The sequence below is a fragment of the Mesoplodon mirus genome (genome assembly GCF_964341445.2).
Source record: "Mesoplodon mirus genome assembly, chromosome: 18".
NCBI classification, from domain to species: Eukaryota; Metazoa; Chordata; class Mammalia; order Artiodactyla; family Ziphiidae; genus Mesoplodon; species Mesoplodon mirus.
The window spans coordinates 646,538-665,262 of record NC_138994.1 but is presented as its reverse complement, the minus strand read 5'-3'; the positions used below and the strand labels follow the sequence as shown (position 1 = coordinate 665,262).

The 18,725-nt window shown below is 59.3% G+C and overlaps 1 protein-coding gene across 30 annotated transcripts in view; it reads left to right on the top strand.

Moving 5' to 3' along the window:
• Positions 1-17,158, top strand: part of CACNA1G (calcium voltage-gated channel subunit alpha1 G) — a gene marked incomplete at its 5' end in the record, with an annotated part of 63,459 nt that extends 46,301 nt beyond the window's left edge. For 8 of the 30 annotated variants that reach the window (XM_082604178.1, XM_082604183.1, XM_082604169.1 and 5 more), the window contains 11 exons: positions 1,234-1,287; positions 6,355-6,506; positions 7,263-7,372; positions 8,089-8,222; positions 8,483-8,553; positions 8,687-8,765; positions 8,860-8,981; positions 9,317-9,670; positions 14,323-14,500; positions 14,821-14,990; positions 16,191-17,158. In XM_082604178.1, the coding sequence (XP_082460304.1) occupies positions 1,234-1,287; positions 6,355-6,506; positions 7,263-7,372; positions 8,089-8,222; positions 8,483-8,553; positions 8,687-8,765; positions 8,860-8,981; positions 9,317-9,670; positions 14,323-14,500; positions 14,821-14,990; positions 16,191-16,931 (2,165 nt within the window). In that variant the 3' untranslated portion in view covers positions 16,932-17,158. Of the gene's footprint in view, positions 1-1,233; positions 1,288-6,354; positions 6,507-7,262; positions 7,373-8,088; positions 8,223-8,482; positions 8,554-8,686; positions 8,766-8,859; positions 8,982-9,316; positions 9,671-10,386; positions 10,531-12,461; positions 12,597-14,322; positions 14,501-14,820; positions 14,991-16,190 lie in introns of all 30 variants that reach the window. The other 22 variants (XM_082604175.1, XM_082604174.1, XM_082604185.1 and 19 more) reach the window with 10 other exon arrangements.
• Positions 17,159-18,725: the final 1,567 nt, after the last annotated feature.

Here is an 18,725-nt window from a genome sequence, read left to right as displayed (position 1 = left end):
TTTTTGCCAAGCGGTACAAAAATACTCCCTCAGCTCAGGGAAGGTCTGAGGTCACAGGAACTCTAAGGTCATGACGCTCTGGACTTAGACCCTTCAGCCCCTCACCCTCGATCTCCAACATCTCTTGCCATTGGCCGGGTGAGGCCCCCACCCCCTCCCTCCTTACACTCTCATGCCAATGGGCGGGCCGAGGCTAAGCGAAAGGCACCCAGATTCCAGGGAGGACACGAGGGGTGACAGGCCTGCGGGCCCTGTTGTCTCCCCGTGTGTCTGCACTTGGCTCCCCTCCCCGTCTGCAGGACTCCTGCCTGTCTGTCTGGTACTCGACAATCTGTGTGACTCTCTCTCAGTCACTGCCCACGTCTCTCTAAGTGTCTTTGTGTGTGGGTTTCTCAAGGCCTTTGTGTGTCTGCCTCTGTTTGGTCTGTGGGTTTCCCCTCCTCTCTCTACCCTTTCACAACCGTCTTTCTTATGCCGATAAGATCCATGAGGTGCTCTGAGTTTTCCCTTTGGTTTGTTGAAATGTGAGTACTACCAAGAGGGTCGGGGGCTGCGGTGCCCCCCTCAGCCCCTGGCTCTATCTCCTGCTACCTGTGAGGGCACCTGGAGTGAGGGGAGGGCTGTAGGGGGTTGTGGGGGAGGTTGGGTGGCCCAGAGCCCACGCTCCCTGGGAGAGGCGGGGCTGCTCCAGCGGACGGGGCAGGGACACTGGCCTCTGGGCAGCAGATCTGGGCTAGGGGCCCCATCTTGGCTCCCTGTGGACGGCTGAGGCTGAGCAGGCGCACTGCCCCCAGCAGCCACGCTCCCACGCCGCCCCTCCTTGCAGTCTGCCCTCTCAGCAGGACATCTGCAGATGGAACTCTTTTGGCAGGAGGCACCCGTGGCCCTGCCTGACCAGCTGGCTCCCCTTCCGGGGTCCGCAGGCTTCTCAGGTGCTGCTGAGGCCGCAGTGCGGGTAGGAGTGGAGATCTGTTCTGAGGACAGGCTTCCTCCCCTCCCCATGCCTCCGACTCCCTGCCCCTGTGACCCTGATGAGCTGGCCGAATGGCTCAGCTTCCTCAAGTGCCCTGTGCCCGAGTTTGGGGCTGGCACTCGGGACAAGCCACCCTTGCTCAGCATGCCCTATTCACAGGAAGAGTGAGGGTCAGAGCCCAGGGGGAGCAAGCTGCTGAGGGGGCCCTGCCCAGCCCACCTGGTCCGGCCAGTGACCGATGTCGTGTTTCGTTCTTTTAGATCTAATGCTGGACGATGTAATTGCTTCCGGCAGCTCAGCCAGCGCGGCGCCAGGTACTGCGTCTGGGGTTGCGGGTTCCAGGGTGTGGCCCGGGCAGTCGGGCCGCCTCGTGCGTGCCGGCAGCCTCTTAGCTCCCTCTCCATGGCTCACTGATTCTGTCCTCTCAGGGTGAGGGCCAAGGGTCCCTCGGGTGCCGGGCTCCACGGCACCCCATAGGCCTGTGCTAGCTGGACAGGAGGTGAGGGCCTTAGCGCACCCCTCCATCCAGCTTCTCTTGGTGGACCCTCCGTGTCTGGCCAGGCTTCCGAGGCCCGAGCTCCCAGCCCCCTGCCGCCTCCTCCCAGGTCACACTGTTCGGTTATTAGAGCGGCAAACTCTCCTGCCTCCTTTTGTCTGAAGGGGATACTTTGATCCAAGCGAGCAGGATAAGAGGAGGAGAGAGGGAGAGGATTTGTTTTAAACATGTAACGATGAATAATTGAACAGACTCATTAATAGTCAAGTAATTGCAGTGGCCACGTCATCGCTACGAACAGCAGGACTTAGGAATCAAAGGCCTGAGTTAGCCACAAGCTTCTCCCCCAAAAGCCAAAGGTTTGGGAGTGAGCTGGGTCATTCTCTTTGAGAGCCGTGTCCCTGGGAAGGCCCTCCTGGTTCTGCCTGCCCTCCCCTGGTCCTTTGGCCCCTGCTCTCCCAACACAGCCCCCAGACAGAGGTTCAGAGGTCTTGAGAATCCGTGACAGAGTTGTGGGGCCTCGTGACACCCTCTGATGTCTCCACCCAGCGGTTCCCAACCTGTTCATCCCCGTGGGCCCCCCTTGTCATCTCCTCCGACAGACCCCACATTTTAAAAGACGGTCTTTGAAGTTGAGAGCACTTCAATAATGACTTTGTTTCACTGTTTTTACTCATCAACGGCACATCTAATTGCTAATCAGAGCTTCTGAGCTGCAGAAGCTTTCGCACTGAACGATAACAAAGAAAGACCATTTTGCCATTAAATTAGCTTGTGGGGTCTTAGCACAGGCATATGATTTCTTTTAAGCTTTTAGAAATATTGAGAAGAACCTAAGGACCCCCACGCGGCTGCCTCCTCAGGCTGCTGAGGGATTGGGACTCCAGGCTGGGAACCCTGGGCTGTACCTTTCTCCACTTTTCTGCATTCTCCCAGGAGCCTGACTCCAGCAGACGCTGCCCTGTGGGTGCTGGGCTGCCTGATCAAAGGGGACCCCCTGAGCTGCCATTTGAGAGGTCACCCCTGAGGCCCTGGGTGGGTCGATATCTCCTGTCCCCACGGTGCTGAGCTACAATGCCTGGCATTGAGAGACCGTCTGTGGGCTCAGGAGGCTCCAGCTGCTTTGTGTCTGCATTGCCTGGGCCCCACGTCTCAGAGTCAGGCTGTACTGTGTGAGTCCCTGATGTGTTAGAGAATGAGAGGAGGGTGAGGGGACGTGGCCTTCAGCTTTTCCCTTACGGGTTCACCTGGTCTGTAGGCTGACGTGTCTGCACATACACACTCATGCCAAAATACCACAGGGCTGGCCCACAGAGGCTTCTCCCCCAAGAATCAACACGTGCAGATTCCCATGGCCCCCGAGACCGTCCCCTGACATACCCACTTAATGCTATACACTCTCTTTACTCTCACACTGCACACACCCCCCTTCTGGGGATATTCTGCCATGCTCCTGTTGGCACAGGCAGGTAGTACACTGGTTACAACAGTGTCGTACCCTTCCAGCTGGTAGTGACGACTCAGAGACCCCAAACAAGGTCTCAAATCACCCCATATCCCCCTTTCCCAAACCTCATGTTCTGTGTGGTCCACACTAGAGCTTTTCAAATTTCACCGTGCCTAAGAACCACCCAGAGGACATCTTACAACACAGATTGCCCACTGAGCCCCACCTTAGAGATTCTCACAGAGTGGTCCAGGGTAGGACCTGAGCATCTGCATCTCCAGTCAGCTCGCAGGGGCTGGCGATGATAGTGCCTCAGTCTCCCCAGCGGTGTGACGGGGATGAAGTCACACCCTCTAGCCTGGGGCTGCTGGAATCAAACACGTGCACCACCCCTCCCTGCCAGCGCCACTCCCACCCTGTGCTGCCCCCAGCAGACGCAGAGCAGCCAGATCCCAGGGACAGACAGAAGGGAGGAGCCTCTGATTATCAGGAAACTGGTCCTGGCCAGACACCTGGGTCCAGCCCGGCTTCCAGGCGGAAGGAGAGACCGGGGCTGCCGCGCAAGCAAGGCACAGCCCCAAGTGACCACTCAGCCTCCAGCACCAGCTCTGCTCCCCTCGGCCTCCTGTGGCACCCACCTCCACTCACCCTCTCTCCTTCCATCAGGGCCCACTGGTCAGGCCTGGCTATAGCAGCGGGATGTGGCCTCTGTCATGGGGGCCTGTGGCCCTGGGAGTGACCCCTGCCTTCCTCCTAGCCCCACCACCTTCCTTTGCAAGCCCTCTGCCCTGGCTGTGCCTCGTGCTCCCGGGGACCCCTACTAACTCACGGTGCCTGTGGTTCTCACTCGCAGCCTTGCACCCCCTGCTTCACCCCTCCTCCGTTCCCGCCCCTGACTGGGGGCTGGGCAGTCCTAGGGGTGCCCTTCTCCCCACTGTCTGACTCCGGTATTTTCTCCATCTAAGGCAGCTCATGCTGGCAGGAGGCAGGGAGATGGGGCCAGGGCTGCCGACGTGCCAGCGACCACTGGCCAAGGCCCTCCTGGGCTACAGCTGGAGCCGTCAGAGCAGCACACCCACCCAAGGCTCCTCCCAGGGGTTCTCCATTTCTTCTCCGAGCCCACGTGCTTGCCTGTAGAACCGAGGTCCGGGAGCAAAAGGGGGGTGGCATCACCCAGAGCCCAACAACAAGAGCCTTTGGGCACACTCTTCGAGGGCACCCTCCGGGCCAAAGCCCCAAGGCTTTGTGTCTAAACCCACCTGGCAGCCGGTGAGGGGCTGGGGCTGGGGGTTCAGGGCCTGGCTCCGTGGCTGCCTCACAGTGTGCAGATGACTCGCTCTTGGATGGGCCTCCTTCTCTCCCTCTGTAAAACAAAGGGTTTGGCCGAGGAGCTGCTTAGCAGGTCGGCCCTGGTACTCTTTGGACCTGTGCTCTAAGGGGGCGATGTCTGGCAGCCTGGGCACCTGCTGGCCTGGGGTCCAGGCCGAGGGTGGAAGGGCTCTGTACAGACCTCAAGGGCCCGGGGTCGGTCGCTGTGAACAGATGCCCCGCTCCAGTCGTCCTGCCCCCACCTTCCCTCTGGGCCTCCAGCCGGTCCTCAGACCCCTAGAGCAAGGCCAGGAGGTGGTGATAGCAGCTCCATCTGGCCTGGGGCCGCCAACACAGTCAGACTTGGGTGACAGGGGAGGCGGGGACTCTCCCAACCTCTCCTCTGCATTGTCCCAGCTAATAATGGGGCTAATAAGGAGCCACTCTTTCTAACCTAATTGTATTCAAACATTTTAGTTAATTCTCCATTCCTATTTTAGCATAATGGGATTGGGTGCTTTCGGCACTTATGGAGATTAATGCAGAGAAAGAGTTCCAGCTGCTAAGGCAACGCTGGGCGACTAGCGCCCTCTGGTTCTGTGCGTACTGAAGGAAGGAAGGAAGAGGCTGGCTCGCCCAGTCACCCTCCACGATAGCATCGCTGTGTGGATGACCTGTGGCCTCATGTTGTCCCCTGATCCCAGCCGCTCCACCCGCATTCTCCTGGGGGCCGGGAGGGCTGCCTGAGCAAACAAAGCCACAGTTGACTGGCCCACCTCTGGAAACAAAAATATGGCCCAGGGCACCGGCTGGTGCCCCAGAACACTTGGGGCTTTCTGCCTCTTGGTTATCCACACCTCAAGGCTGATGCTGGTGCGTGGCATCTGGTGAGGCTGGACGGGCAGCTCTTGGGTACTCTTCTTCCTTTGGCCTTTGGTGGGGGCCCACCCAGGCCGCTCCCTGCCTCGGTTTACCTCTCTGTTAATAGTCCTGCATGGGAAAGGGCAGTTATAACCAAGCTGGCCTGAGCCCAAAGCTTCCTGCCGCCCCTGGCACAGTCCTCAGAGGCTGCAGCCTTGGCTCGCTGGCTTCCGCCCTAGACCTCCTGAGGGGAAGGGCTGTCTGGGACCTGAGGCTGCCCCAAGCCTCCCCACGGGGCGCCTCTTCTTTCTGTGTGGCTGCCCGGGGACCCAATCTGTCCGCTGCCTCTGACGACATGTATCCCCAGCTTGGCATGGCCTTTCCTCACACGTGGAGGAAGGGCCCCCTGCAACCTCCTGCCCCCAGATTCACTCTGCCTGCTTAGTAGGTCGACCTTCTGGCACCATGATTTTTATAACTAAGTGGCTCACTCATTACAAGAGAAATATGATGCCTCTGACAGATCTCAGACAGTGCTTCCAGCCCAGCCTGCAGGGGAAGCTGCCCTGGCCCCCAGGAGCAGGCTGGGCACAGCCTCATTAGAAACTGGGTGAGCCCTTCCGGTGCGACGGAGCAGAGCCCTGTGGCCGCCCCTCCTCCCTCCCCCACATGAGGGGTCAGGAGGCCCAGACCCTGCCCCCGCCCCCGCCCCCGGAGGCCCTCTCAGTGGGTTGGTGCAGCCAGCCAACAAGACGTCCAGCTTCCAATGTCCGGTTTTGTCTCCAAATCCCAGCTCCGTGTAATCTCCACTGCTCCCCTCGAGAGGCTGAGCTTGGTGGGGGAGCAAGAGCCTTCACCTCTCCGTTGATGGAGCTTTTCCTCTGAGTCCAATAAGACCCGTTGTTTTTCCTCTACTGATCTGGCCTTGCTGCCGGACATCGAGTCGAGGGTGTTACAAGGGGCTGCTGGACTTTGGAGGCTGCCTCGGGAAGGGGGCTCACCTGGTGTCTAATGTGGGTGGGGAGCTCTGCATGTCCTGACCCCGTCTTTGCCCACCTGCAGCCAGTAGAACCCATGCTTGGAGGGGTGACCCTGAGAGAGCTGCCCCTGCCCCAAAGGGCAGTGCGTGGAGGATGAGGATGCTGATGACGCTGGAATGTTTCTGGCATTAGAGGCTGGTGGCTGTGAGGGACTGTGGGTGGAGGGGACGCAGGGGGCAGGGCCCGATGGCTGCTCTGTTCCCCCCTCCCTGCCCCGCTGCCCCACCAGAGGCCCAGTGCAAACCCTACTACTCGGACTACTCCCGCTTCCGGCTCCTCGTCCACCACCTGTGTACCAGCCACTACCTGGATCTCTTCATCACGGGTGTCATTGGGCTGAACGTGGTCACTATGGCCATGGAGCACTACCGGCAGCCCCAGGTAGGAGCGAGTGACTGGCCATCTGGACCCCACCTCCAGCCATGAGGCTGCCAGGTGGATCTAACCCAGCCTGAGCCAGAGCACCTCCGGCGAGTGCTGGCTGCCCTAGAGGGGGTCCTCTTGTACCCCTTGCAGCGACCCTCTGAAGATCGGTCTCAGCTTGGTTTTACAGATGAGGACACTGAGGCTCAGAGAGGTTAGTGGACTCGATCAAGGTCACACAGCTCGGAAGTAGAGGACGTGGTTTCTTCACCCAGTAGATACTTACTGAGTATCTTAAATGTACTGGACCTTTGAGGGTAAAGAAGGCAGACCAGTGCCTGCCCTTCTGGAGTTTAAATGCTCGTGAACATCCAGCTCCAAACCTCACCTGTGATCTTGCCACCTCTCAAATAAGCCTCCGTCAGCTGCCTTCCACGTCTCAGTTTTCCCATCTGTAAAATAGGGACATTGAATTGATAATGCAAAAGGCCCCTTCCAGTTCTAGCATTCTGTGCCTTCCAGCACATTCTCATGTGATCTCCTCACTGACCCTCAAGGAGAGAGATCCTTCAACACGAAGTTTGGGTCGTGCATGTGAATGAGAACCCTACTCTACCCTAGAGTGGTGGCCAGTGGTCAGCCATCACGGTGGGAAGAGATGAAAGCCCCCCTTAGACTCACCCTGTCTCCCAGATCTGGGAGTGATAGAGGGGTCAGGGCAGGCTTCGTCCCTGGGCCTTAAGAGACCCTGCATCTTGCCTCCATCCCCGCCAGATCCTGGACGAGGCTCTGAAGATCTGCAACTACATCTTCACTGTCATCTTCGTCTTGGAGTCAGTTTTCAAACTGGTGGCCTTTGGCTTTCGACGGTTCTTCCAGGACAGGTAACAGAGAGGGGAGGGGAGTAGGGGAGTGGGCGAAAGGGTGTGTTCTCCTGGGGAGATGCCCCGGAGGGTCTAGTGCCTGAAGACCTTTCCTGACTCCGGAGGTTCAGACTCCACTCCAGGATCTACCCGGGGCTGATGGTGGGCTGGGGGTGGGGATATATCCAGGACCTGGGAGATGGAAGGGAAGGGAGGGAGCTTGGCAAGGCAGAGCCTGCAGACACTGACAGCTGAAAACCAGTGTGGCTTAGACTGGAGCCAGACTGCCTGGACAGATCTGAATCCTGGCTCCATCACTTAGAAGCGGGTAACTTTGGGTAAGTTACTTAAGTTACTTAATCGCTCTCCGTTTCCTCGTCCGTAGAATGGGATATAATAGCTGTATCTACCTCATAGAGTGGTGAAGATTGTGAGTTCCTGTTTGTAAAGTCTTTCAAATTGTGCTTGGCACAGAGCAAATACCATATTAATGATAGATAAAAAAGCAAATGCATAAAAATGAAAAGCAGAGGCCCTCGAGCTAAAGTCCTAGCCCTCCCTGTACCACCAACTGGCTGTGTGACTGTAGATAAACCACCGCTTCTCTGCAGGATGGAAAGGCTGAACAGGCTGACCTCCACTCGCCTTTCCGTGGCTGAGAATCTGCCACTCGTGTTGCCACAACTGCCCCCTCCTCTGCAGTGCCCCCCTCAGGGAGCTGTGTCCTGGGCTTTCAGGTGGAACCAGCTGGACCTGGCCATTGTGCTGCTGTCTATCATGGGCATCACGCTGGAGGAGATCGAGGTCAACGCCTCACTGCCCATCAACCCCACCATCATCCGCATCATGAGGGTGTTGCGTATTGCCCGAGGTCAGTGCCCGGCTGCCTGCCCACCGTGGCCACCCTCCCAGGGTGACCTGCCCAGGGGGAGACGGCAGGGGTCAGCTCTGACTGGCTAGGGACGAGGTGGGTGTGGGTTCCGTGAGCCTTTCTTCCAGCCTCTGCCAAAAGGAAAAGCTGGGGGCCGGGCCGAGGGTGGGGGTGAAGCCATGGCAGCCTGGCCCTGGCTCCACCAGCTGTGTGACCTGGGACCCAGAGGGGCCAGCTCACGACATTGTCCTGTCCTGCAGTGCTAAAGCTGCTGAAGATGGCTGTGGGCATGCGGGCGCTGCTGGACACAGTGATGCAGGCCCTGCCCCAGGTAGCTGGGAGGTGGGGGTGGGTGGGAAGGGTCCTCTCGGGAAGGAGAGGGTGCTCTCCAAAGGGGAGGGGGCTCAGGGAAGCTGGCTGGGAGATCCAGTGGCACCTTTTCCATTTCTTTTCCTCTTTTCCAGGTGGGGAACCTGGGACTTCTCTTCATGTTGTTGTTTTTCATCTTTGCAGCTCTGGGCGTGGAGCTCTTTGGAGACTTGGGTGAGTTGGGGTAGGGAGGGCAGAGGAGCCCGGGCTGGAGGCGCAGGGGCTCCGGGACTAACTCGGGCCTCTCTCCCCCTCCCTTCTCCTCCAGAGTGTGACGAGACACACCCCTGTGAGGGCCTGGGCCGCCATGCCACCTTTCGGAACTTTGGCATGGCCTTCTTGACCCTCTTCCGAGTCTCCACGGGTGACAACTGGAATGGCATTATGAAGGTGAGAGCCCACCGCAGCGAGGTCCCTCCCAGGGCTGGCTCGGGCCCCGAGGAGACAGCCCCACTTCTGGGCTCAAGAGGAACTGGATGTGAATGAAAGCATGTGACCTTCCGTCCCCCAGGCCGGGGCACTCTGGAACGCCCTCTCCCCAGGACATGCTCTGACCCACACTTCCCAGGACAGTGTCTAGCGCTCTTCCGCCCCCAGGACACGTCACTCCCTCCTCCGGCCCTTCCTGCTCCCCCTGCAAAGCTCCGTGACACCAGAGACCTGATTTCCCAGGATGGCTCTGTCCGCTGTGCTCACCACCTCACCTCTCTACCCCGCCTCCCCAGGACACCCTCCGGGACTGTGACCAGGAGTCCACCTGCTACAACACGGTCATCTCTCCCATCTACTTCGTGTCCTTCGTGCTGACAGCCCAGTTTGTGCTGGTCAACGTGGTGATTGCCGTGCTGATGAAGCACCTGGAGGAGAGCAACAAGGAGGCCAAGGAGGAGGCCGAACTGGAGGCTGAGCTGGAGCTGGAGATGAAGACGCTCAGCCCACAGGCCCCCTCGCCACCGGGCAGCCCCTTCCTCTGGCCTGGGGCCGAGGGCCCCGACAGCCCTGGCAGCCCCAAGCCTGGGGCCCCACACGCTGCAGCCCATGCTGAAGCAGTCTCCCACTTCTCCCTGGAGCACCCCATGGTGAGCAAACACCCCCTTCGCCTCAAGGGCGTGTGGGACGGAGACCGCTGGCGTGGGTGCTCAGCGGCTCGGTGGTTGGGTGGTGTACAGGGAGCGGGAGGCAAGCAGACCCTGGGGCTCGTCCTGAGTCGTCTGACCCCCCTGCCTGCACGTGGAGGGGTGAGCAGGCCCCTGCCCAGCCCCAGAGGTGGCTGCCTGCACTCCCAGCGTGGGGCCACCCCGGCAAGTTGCTGGCACACATGCCGGCTCATCCGTCCCGGTGCCTCCCGTTGGGCCCGGACTCCCCCCTTCCTGGCTCTTAGGTTCAAGGCTGTTTTCTGTTTCCTTCCTGTTTCCTTCTTACCCTCGCCCTGATTTTGCCAAACCTCTTTCCATCCCCCCCTGCAACCTGCCTGATTCCATCTCAACCTTTTTCCCTGGTCCTCTCTCTCCTTCTCCTTCTCCTTCTCCCCTGTGGGCTCTTCTCATGTTCCACCTCCCATCTCTTCTTCCTCCTCCCACACCTCTCTCTTCCCCACCTTCCGCATCCCCTCCTCCTTCTCTGTCTCTTTGTTGTTATTGTTGTGTGCGTGTGTGTGCGTGTGTGCACGCGTGTGACCTCCTCTTTCTCTCTCTCTGACTCTTCTCAATCCCCTGCCATGACACTTCCCGTTACTGCTCCTCTGACCCCCATGCCCCTGACTCTCTGGCTCCCCTTATGGGCTGGTCCTCCCCAGGACAGACAGCTGTTTGACACCATATCCCTGCTGATCCAGGGCTCCCTGGAGGGGGAGCTGAAGCTGATGGATGAGCTGGCAGGCCCAGGAGGCCCGCCCTCTGCCTTCCCTCCCGCCCGCAGCCTGGGCGGCTCCGACCCACAGGTTACTGTGTCCCTGTGCTGTGCCCCTTCTCCTGACTGTGCTGGGCTGTGCCATGCTGTGCCATGCTTCTGGGGATGGGTGTGTGTGTGGGGGGGTGTTTCCTGCCCACTGGGTGTCTGGGGAAAGAACAGCCTCAGGGCCTCAGTTGAGCTTTGGGCCTGGCAGGAGGCAGCCAGGTGTTCTTCAGGCTGAGATCAACCTCTGGAACACATGGTTGGAAGGTAGGAATGCTGAGATTGCACTTCTGAGGGAGAAGGATACTTGGAGGAGGGGTCTGGAGAGGGCAATTGTAAGAAAGAACCTGGAAGAAAAGAGATGGATGGAGCAGGAGACAAGTTGGCAGTGGGACCTTAGCGGGTCGGGGGAGTGAGGTACCAGGGCCAGGGGAGAGGTCCTTCGGGGGAGAGTGCAGGTGGCCAGGGGACCCACTGAGGGACATGTCTTAGAACACAGTCTCCTTCTGCTCCGTATCCAGTGCCCTCCCCCTCCCCAGTCCTCTGTTTGGTGGCTTTTTAAGCTAAGGAAACCGCTGGGCATGATGGGTGCTATCCATAGCCAGTGGCTTCTGACCTGGTCCTGAGAGTCAGTGGAAGGCTCCAGCTGGGAGTGGGTTCCGGGTACCTCGTGTGAAATAGGACTTGGCTTCCCCCCCGAGCCCTGCCTCTTCCCACAGCACCACATGCTTTTCTCCCCCAATCCCATTTCACTGTGATCTGCTTTCTGGGGTCCTCTTCCTTCTCCTCTTGGGACCTGTCTGGTCGCCTTTGACCCCCTCCACTTGGAGGTGCACCCCACCAACCCTCCTCCTAGGTCAAGGACTGCAGGAAAGCCCCCAACAGACCCAGAGTGGAAGCAAGGAGACAGGTATCAGCTGGAGGTAGAAAGCCTAGTGTTCCGCGGGCCATGGTGCATGATGGCGCCGGCAAGCAGGTTCCCAGCACCTGGGACACCTGTGGCCTGATCACAGAAATGGACGGTGATCCTCCAATAGGAAGGGACCTTGCCTCTAGGGTTCCTGACCTCTTGCTGGGATTCAGCCTCAGATAGACTACAGGGACCTGAACCTGGCAATGACCTGGAATGATCAGTGGGAAAGCAAGTCCCTTCCCAAGGCCTCCCATCCTGAAGGAAGCTCATGGGGAAGGGTGCTGGGGGAGAGGAGGGTGTTGAGAAGGTGACCAGGCAGTCAGCTCATCTGGGAGACATGGCCCCGCTCTCCCCCAGGGCCCTGTAGGCACTGAAGCCCGGCTGCAGATCCCAGGTGAGCCAGCCAGATGCTGTGGTGGCCCAACCCAGTGTGCCCAGTTCAGGCCAGCGGGAGGAGAGCATCTCCCAGAACCTAAGCTGGGGAGGGCAGGCAAAGGAGGGCCCAGGAGGGGAGACGCCAGAATCTGGGGGCAGGCCGAGTTCTGCCAGGCTTTTGGAAGCAGAGAGAATAGGCAGAAAGCAGTCATCAGATTGGCAGCTTTGTCCCCAGCACCACCCCTCCCCATGCTGCTCTGTCTGTGCTGGGAGCAGAGAGGCGCTTTGCGGACCTTTCTTCATTTTTTTTTTCTGGTATCTTCCCGCTCCCCGCTCCCTCCCCGGGTGGTGGTAGTGTGGGAGGGGCTGTCAAGTTTCCTGGGGCGTCTTTAGAACGGGTTTCTGGGTCTCCTCGCTTTGTCAGTGTTTGCTCTTGCTCTTTGCTGCCTGCGCAGCCTCTGATCAGAGCAGGGGTTTGAAGGGGGGCGGGGAGGCGCTCTCAGTTTACTTGGGAAAGGGGTGGGGAGAGAGAAAGGAGGCCTTTCCTCCTTACGCTTTGCGAACTGGGGAAGAGGGGCTCCGTGTGCGCACGCGGGCGCGTGTGTGTGCGTGTGCGTGTGTGTGCGTGCACACACGGGAATGTGCACTGTCTTGGTTTCTTACGCCTGATCATCTCTCTCCCTGTCTAGATCCCTCTAGCTGAGATGGAGGCTGTGTCTCTGACGTCAGAGATTGTGTCTGAACTGTCCTGCTCTGTAGCTCTGACGGATGACTCTTTGCCTGATGACACTCACACACCCTTACTTAGTGCCCTGGAGAGCCATGTACATACACACAGCCCCCCCACTGCTCCCCCAGCCTCCGCAGGGGCCGGGCTGGCTGCAGGGCTCCAGGTCCCTCCCCTCCTCTCACTCTGCCACCAGGCCCCACCCAGAGGCAGCACTTCGTGCTCCAGGCTTCGCTAGGTCTATAGGTTCCCCGCGGTGGACAAAGAAATCCGATAAGATTACATTGGGGCCTTGCCCGGAAGGGCCCAGGGGCAGCAGCTGTGAAAGGGTTAATGCAGACGCCCAGGAGTGACTGAGCTCGAAACAGAGGCGCTATCAGGCAGCTGACCCCAGGGCCTGTCTGCACACAGAGTTGGCCTCTGTATCTGGAGCCCCTGCAAGCCAGCCCTCCCCCTCCCTGCACCCCTCCCTCCCACCTCCGCTTCCCCCCTCGCCCCGACGTGAGCCATTCACCACCATGTAGTGGGTGAGAGCCACATCTCTGCTGCCACCACCACGCCCGTCTCCACCTGGGGGGCCGTTCCTATCTCCCCTGTCACTGTCCCCGTGTGTCCCCACGTCCTGGGGCGATTCTTTGTGTTCCGACAGCTTCTCCACCCTTGCCTGGCTCCCCGTCCCCATCTGCCTGTGGGCAGCCCCCTCCTCCCTGTCTTCCCCTCCTCTTGGGACTTAAGGAGGGACAGGGGACCCCTCCTCACAGCAGGGCTCCGTTGGGGCAGGGCCTTGACCTTAGGGGTTCCTGGGGGTCTTGAAGCGGTTGGCAGAAGTGGAGCCTGGGGCTGAGAGAGGAAGTGAAGGATCCAGACTATTTTCTGACACAGCCATCCTCAGGCCTTCTGGGGCTACTTAACCGGCTGGCTCCACATCGGGACAGGAACCTACAGCCTCTCTGAGAGCCAGGAACGGACAGGGTGATGGAGAAATCTCTTGGGAACAAGGCTTGTCTCCTTCCAGCTGGGGTCAAAGGCTGATTATTGCCTTTCTTTGAAATAGATTTTAAAAAATCCACTCCCATCCCCGGTCTGTCCACTAAGGGAGGACCTGAGTCCGTCGTACCCAGGCCTTGTGCCTCACCCACCACCTGCCAGAGTCACTGTGTAATTAAAGGGAGGTGGGGAGGGGGGTGAACCAGCTGTGACGTCCTCTTAGTGTTCATCCGTCGTTCAGCTCATGTTAACCCAGCCCTTGTCCAGTGCTGGATGTTGGGGCTGCCTTAGGAATTGGATGGTGAAACAGCCTCTGTTCTGCAGGCAGTCCCGGGGCCGCCTCGTCCCCTGCTCATCAGGAAGGCCCTCCCCTACTCCCCAAGCCCCAGCACAGCGATTGGTATGGGGGGCTGTTGTTAGCTTTTAACTCTCCACTGTGCAGCTTCAGAGACTCTCACAGGGGCCTCGAGAATGAGCTCTTGGACTGCTTGACGGGCTGGGGGCTGGGGGCTGCTCTCCCTCCTTTGGACACCTCAGCCCCCTGCCGTCCCCTGTGGAAAAGCCCCAAGATGATGCAGTATGAATAGTTCTCTGGGGGCAGGGCATCCTCCTACCCGCTTCCTCCCTGTGTATGGAGGGCTCATCCATGTGTCTGTCCCTCCTCCCCGACCACGCTCATCGCATCACCACCTTGTCCGGGGAGGGCACGGGGGCCAGGGCCTTGGCCGGGGGTGGGGAGGGGTGGGCTTCTGGTTTCTGTTGCCAAAGCTCTCCCTCAGTCACCCAACCTGGATGCCCCCTCTTCCTCCCATCTCCCTCCCCTGTTCCTTTTGCAGATGGAGTCCCACACTGAGGAGGTGCCCGTCATGCTGAGACCAGATCTGCTGACTGTGAGGAAGTCTGGGGTCAGCCGAACGCACTCTCTGCCCAATGACAGCTACATGTGCCGGGATGGGAGCACTGCCGAGGGGTCCCTGGGACACAGGGGCTGGGGGCTCCCCAAAGCTCAGTCAGGTACCAAGGCTGGGGGCAGGCCAGCTCGGCTCACATCAGGAGATCCGCCCTTGCCTAAGCCCAGCCCTGTCCTCGGGAAGTAGGGGTACTGAGGCAGACAAAGAGGTCTCTCCTTCCTCTGAGGAGCCCCCAGCCTGAAGGGGTCAGCCAGCCCCTGCCTGAGGGAGCCCCCAGCCTGAGGGGAGTGGCTTTCAGTCCAGGGTGGGGCTTGGGTGGTGAGGGTAGAGGCCGGTGGGGAGAGTGGACGGGAGGGACTCTGGTGGGAGCCCGCACATTGACTCTGCAGTTCTTCTCTCTCCCCCTCCCCCCTCCCCTCACAGGCTCTGTCTTGTCCGTTCACTCCCAGCCAGCAGACACCAGCTACGTCCTGCAGCTTCCCAAAGATGCACCCCATCTGCTCCAGCCCCACGGTACTCCCACGTGGGGCACCATCCCCAAATTGCCCCCACCGGGCCGCTCCCCTTTGGCTCAGAGGCCACTCAGGCGCCAGGTGAGCAGGTGTGGAGGGTGGATACGGACCGGGGCTGGTCTCTCTGCTGGGAATCCGAGGCTGTTGGTGGTGACCAGGGGTGCCACTGTCATGCTCCCAGCAAACATGTATTGTGTGCCAGTGGTGTGCCGGACTGAGTTCTAGGGACCAGGGACACAGTTCCAGGCAAAGCAGAGGTGGTCTGTGTCCTCTTGGACTTTGCACCCCCTCCTTTGTTTCGCCGAGGAGGCCCGGAGACCAGAGGAGGCCATGGTTGTCCAGGGACACACGTCAGGTTGGAGGTAGAACCTGGTCTCTGGACTCCCTTTCCATGGCACAGAGCTGCCTCCCTATCCTCTGTACTTCTAGACCTAGCTAAGGGGCACAAGGCACCTTTTAGACGCCTCCACTTTTGGCCAAGCCCGGCGCCTACCTTCCAGAGCCCACACTCCAGGGGCACAGAGCAGAAGCTCGTGTAGCCAGGTGAGGCTTGTCTGCCCCCACTGTGACAAGGCCACTGCCCACGCCACGTGTGCCTCATGTGTGAGGATAGCCACATGAGGATCTGCTCGATCCAGCACATTTGGGGAGCAGGCACCGTCCTCATCCCTTCTGCATATATTCGCTGAGCAGCCTCCATGGCCGGACACCGGGGACATGGACAAATGAGACAGCCCCTGCCCTCTGGAGCTCATGGTGTAATAGCAGAGACATATACCCCATCAGGTCATTGCAGCAGCAGGTCACGGGGCGCTCACATGTGTGGTGCAGCAGGGAGCGGAGGAGGAAGGCGTCCGTTTTACTTTGGGGTGAAGATAGCCGGGAATTCCACCACAGGGTGCCTGAGCCCATCAAGTCGAGGGATGCTTGCCGTTTGGGAAGGGTATTTAAGGCCAAGGAAGTAGCCTGTGCAGAGGCTGGGAGGTGTTGTGAGGGACAGCTGGGGAGCAGAACTGGCCCAGTGCTTTCTGGGATCGCACGGGTTGGGCGCTGCACAGGGCGATCCCTACAGGCTGGGGGGTGGGGGTGCGGGCACAGTGGACAACAGAGGTCAGACCGCGTATGACCCGCATCTCCCAACAAGAGCAGATACTGGTACCCCGCCTAGGGTGGTCCTGCAACTCCATGGAGGGGGGAGGAGGGGCTCTCTGACCTGCCAGGTGGGACAGTTCACAGGGGAGAGGAAGCCCCTGGGCTGAGCCCTCGCCCCACCCCATACAGGCAGCAATAAGGACGGACTCCCTGGACGTTCAGGGCCTGGACGGCAGGGACGACCCGCTGTCAGAGGTGAGCGCGGCCCCCCCGCTGCCGGCCGGGGCCTCCTCCTTCCGGGCCCGCTCCAGCACCCGGGCGCAGCAGCATCCCCACAGCCAGAGCAAGACCTCGAAGCACATGCCCCCGTCAGCCCCCTGCCTGGGCCCAGAACCCACGTGGAGCAAGGGCCCATCAGAGATGAGAAGCAGCTTCGAGCTGGACACGGAGCTGAGCTGGATTTCAGGAGAACCCCTGCCTTTGGGCAGCCAGGAGGAAGCCCCTTCCCCACGGGACCTGAAGAAGTGCTACAGCGTGGAGGCCCGCAGCTGCCCGCGCCGGCCTGCGTCCTGGCTGGATGAACAGAGGAGGCACTCCATCGCCGTCAGCTGCCTGGACAGTGGCTCCCAACCCCGCCTGGGCCCTGGCCCCTCTAGCCTCAGGGGTCAACCTCTTGGGGGACCTGGGAGCCGGCCCAAGAAGAAACTCAGTCCGCCCAGTATCTCCATAGAACCCCCAGAGAGCCAGAGCCAGGGCCCTCGGCCCCCACCCAGCCCTGGTGTCTGCCTCCGCCGGAGGGCTCCATCCAGCGACTCCAAGGATCCCTCGGCCTCCGGCCCTCCCGACAGCATGGCTGCCTCGCCCTCCCCAAAGAAAGACGTGCTGAGTCTCTCTGGTTTATCCTCTGACCCAGCAGACCTGGACCCCTGAGTCCTGCCCTACTCTCCCACTCACCTTTCTCCACTGGGTGCCAAATCCTAGCTCCTCCTCCTGGGCTATATTCCTGAAAAGTTCCGTATGGACACCCTCCTCGCCTCAGTGGCACTGGGCACCGGCAAGCGAAATTTCCAGAGTTAAAAGCAGCAGCCGTGGCCGCCCTGCTCCAGGCTGAGAGAGAGAGGCCCAGCGGAGCTGAGGTTCCCGACACCAGGAGCTGTTGGGAGAAAGCAATACGTTTGTGCAGAATCTCTATGTATATTCTATTTTATTAAATTAATTGAATCTAGTATTTGCGGGATGTACGACATTTTGTGACTGAAGAGACTTGTTTCCTCCTGCTTTTATGTGTCTCAGAATATTTTTGAGGCGAAGGCGTCTGTCTCTTGGCTATTTTAACCTAAAATAACTAATCTAGTTATATTCCCTCTTCTTGCAAAGCACAAGCTGGGACCGAGAGTGCATTACAGCCCTGATGGGGGCCCATCTTCAGTGGAGAGCGAGAACCATTTTGGAAACTGTAATGTAACTTATTTTTTTCCTTTAGCCTCGTCATCATTTTCTCTAGGAGAAAAAAAGAAAAAAAAAGATTTTACAAATGAAATGGAACCTTTTTATATATACATACATACATATCTATATCTATATCTACAATAAAGTAATTTTCCAAAATAAAAAGTTAATCACGGTCCAGAGTGAAAGCAAAAGGGACAGAGTTAGGCACTTCCAGGTGGCACTGGAGAGAGATTCCTGGAGATGGGGAGTGGGTGGTGGGGAGGGAAGGGTCAGAGCTGCCTCTGTGTGCGTGTGTGTGTGTGTGTGTGTGTGTGTGTGTGTGTGTGTGTGTGCCAGAGAGAGAGAGAGATGCTACATGCCTCTCCCCAGAGGGCTGCAATCTTGCAGCCTGGCCTCCCAGGGGTAAGGGAGGAGAGAAGCCCCTCTGCTGGTGGCAGGCTGGATGTACTCCTGCTTCTATCAAAGGTTTATCTCTTCCTCTTAGCCAGGCAGCTCTGTGCATGTGAGTGATTCCAGATTAACTCTTATTTCTGTTGACAGCTATCAGCGCCATGGTGAAAGCTGGAAATTGGTATGATGAAGCTGTTTTGGTTAATGGGGCCAACTGAGGCTGGGGGAGGCGCGTCAGCTGCTGCAGTGGGGTTTTGTGAGGTGACAGGGAAGGAGGCAGATGCTCCTGGGTTTCCCTTCCTCAGGCTTCAGCCCGGGAGACCTGCAGGGTGGGGGTGGGCACTGACCGGTAATCAAGGCTGGCAAAGGGATTAAGCTATATAAACAACGAGCTGCTCCCTGCTGAGATGGAGGGGGCCAGGGCCAGGACCTCCCAGTGGAGTTGATAGGGTGGGGCAGCCAGGCTACTGGAGTGGGGAGCTGGCCCCCTGGAGGGTGATGAATGAGCACCATCAAGGAGTTTACATGGCCTGCTGCTGCCTGCCCAGTGGGAGCTCCCAGAGGAGGGAGGGGGTGAAGGCAGCCAGGCAGGCAGAGGGGAGGAGGGGGAGAGGAGGAGGGGCCAGCGGCACAGCCCAGAACCTCCTTTCTGGGGCTACCATGGGCAATATTCTTTTGTCTGAAACCCTGGTGCCCAGGGCACCAACCACAGACTCATCCAGTCTGTCCCTGCAAGCTACCCCCAAACATCCAACCCCGCCCCCTAGAACACCCTTACCCCCTTACACCCAGCACCTTCAAACACCAGGACTCTTGAAACCTCAAAGGCAGCTTGGGCTTGGAAGCCCTCACCCACATCCCCCATCTGAACCTGGGATCCTG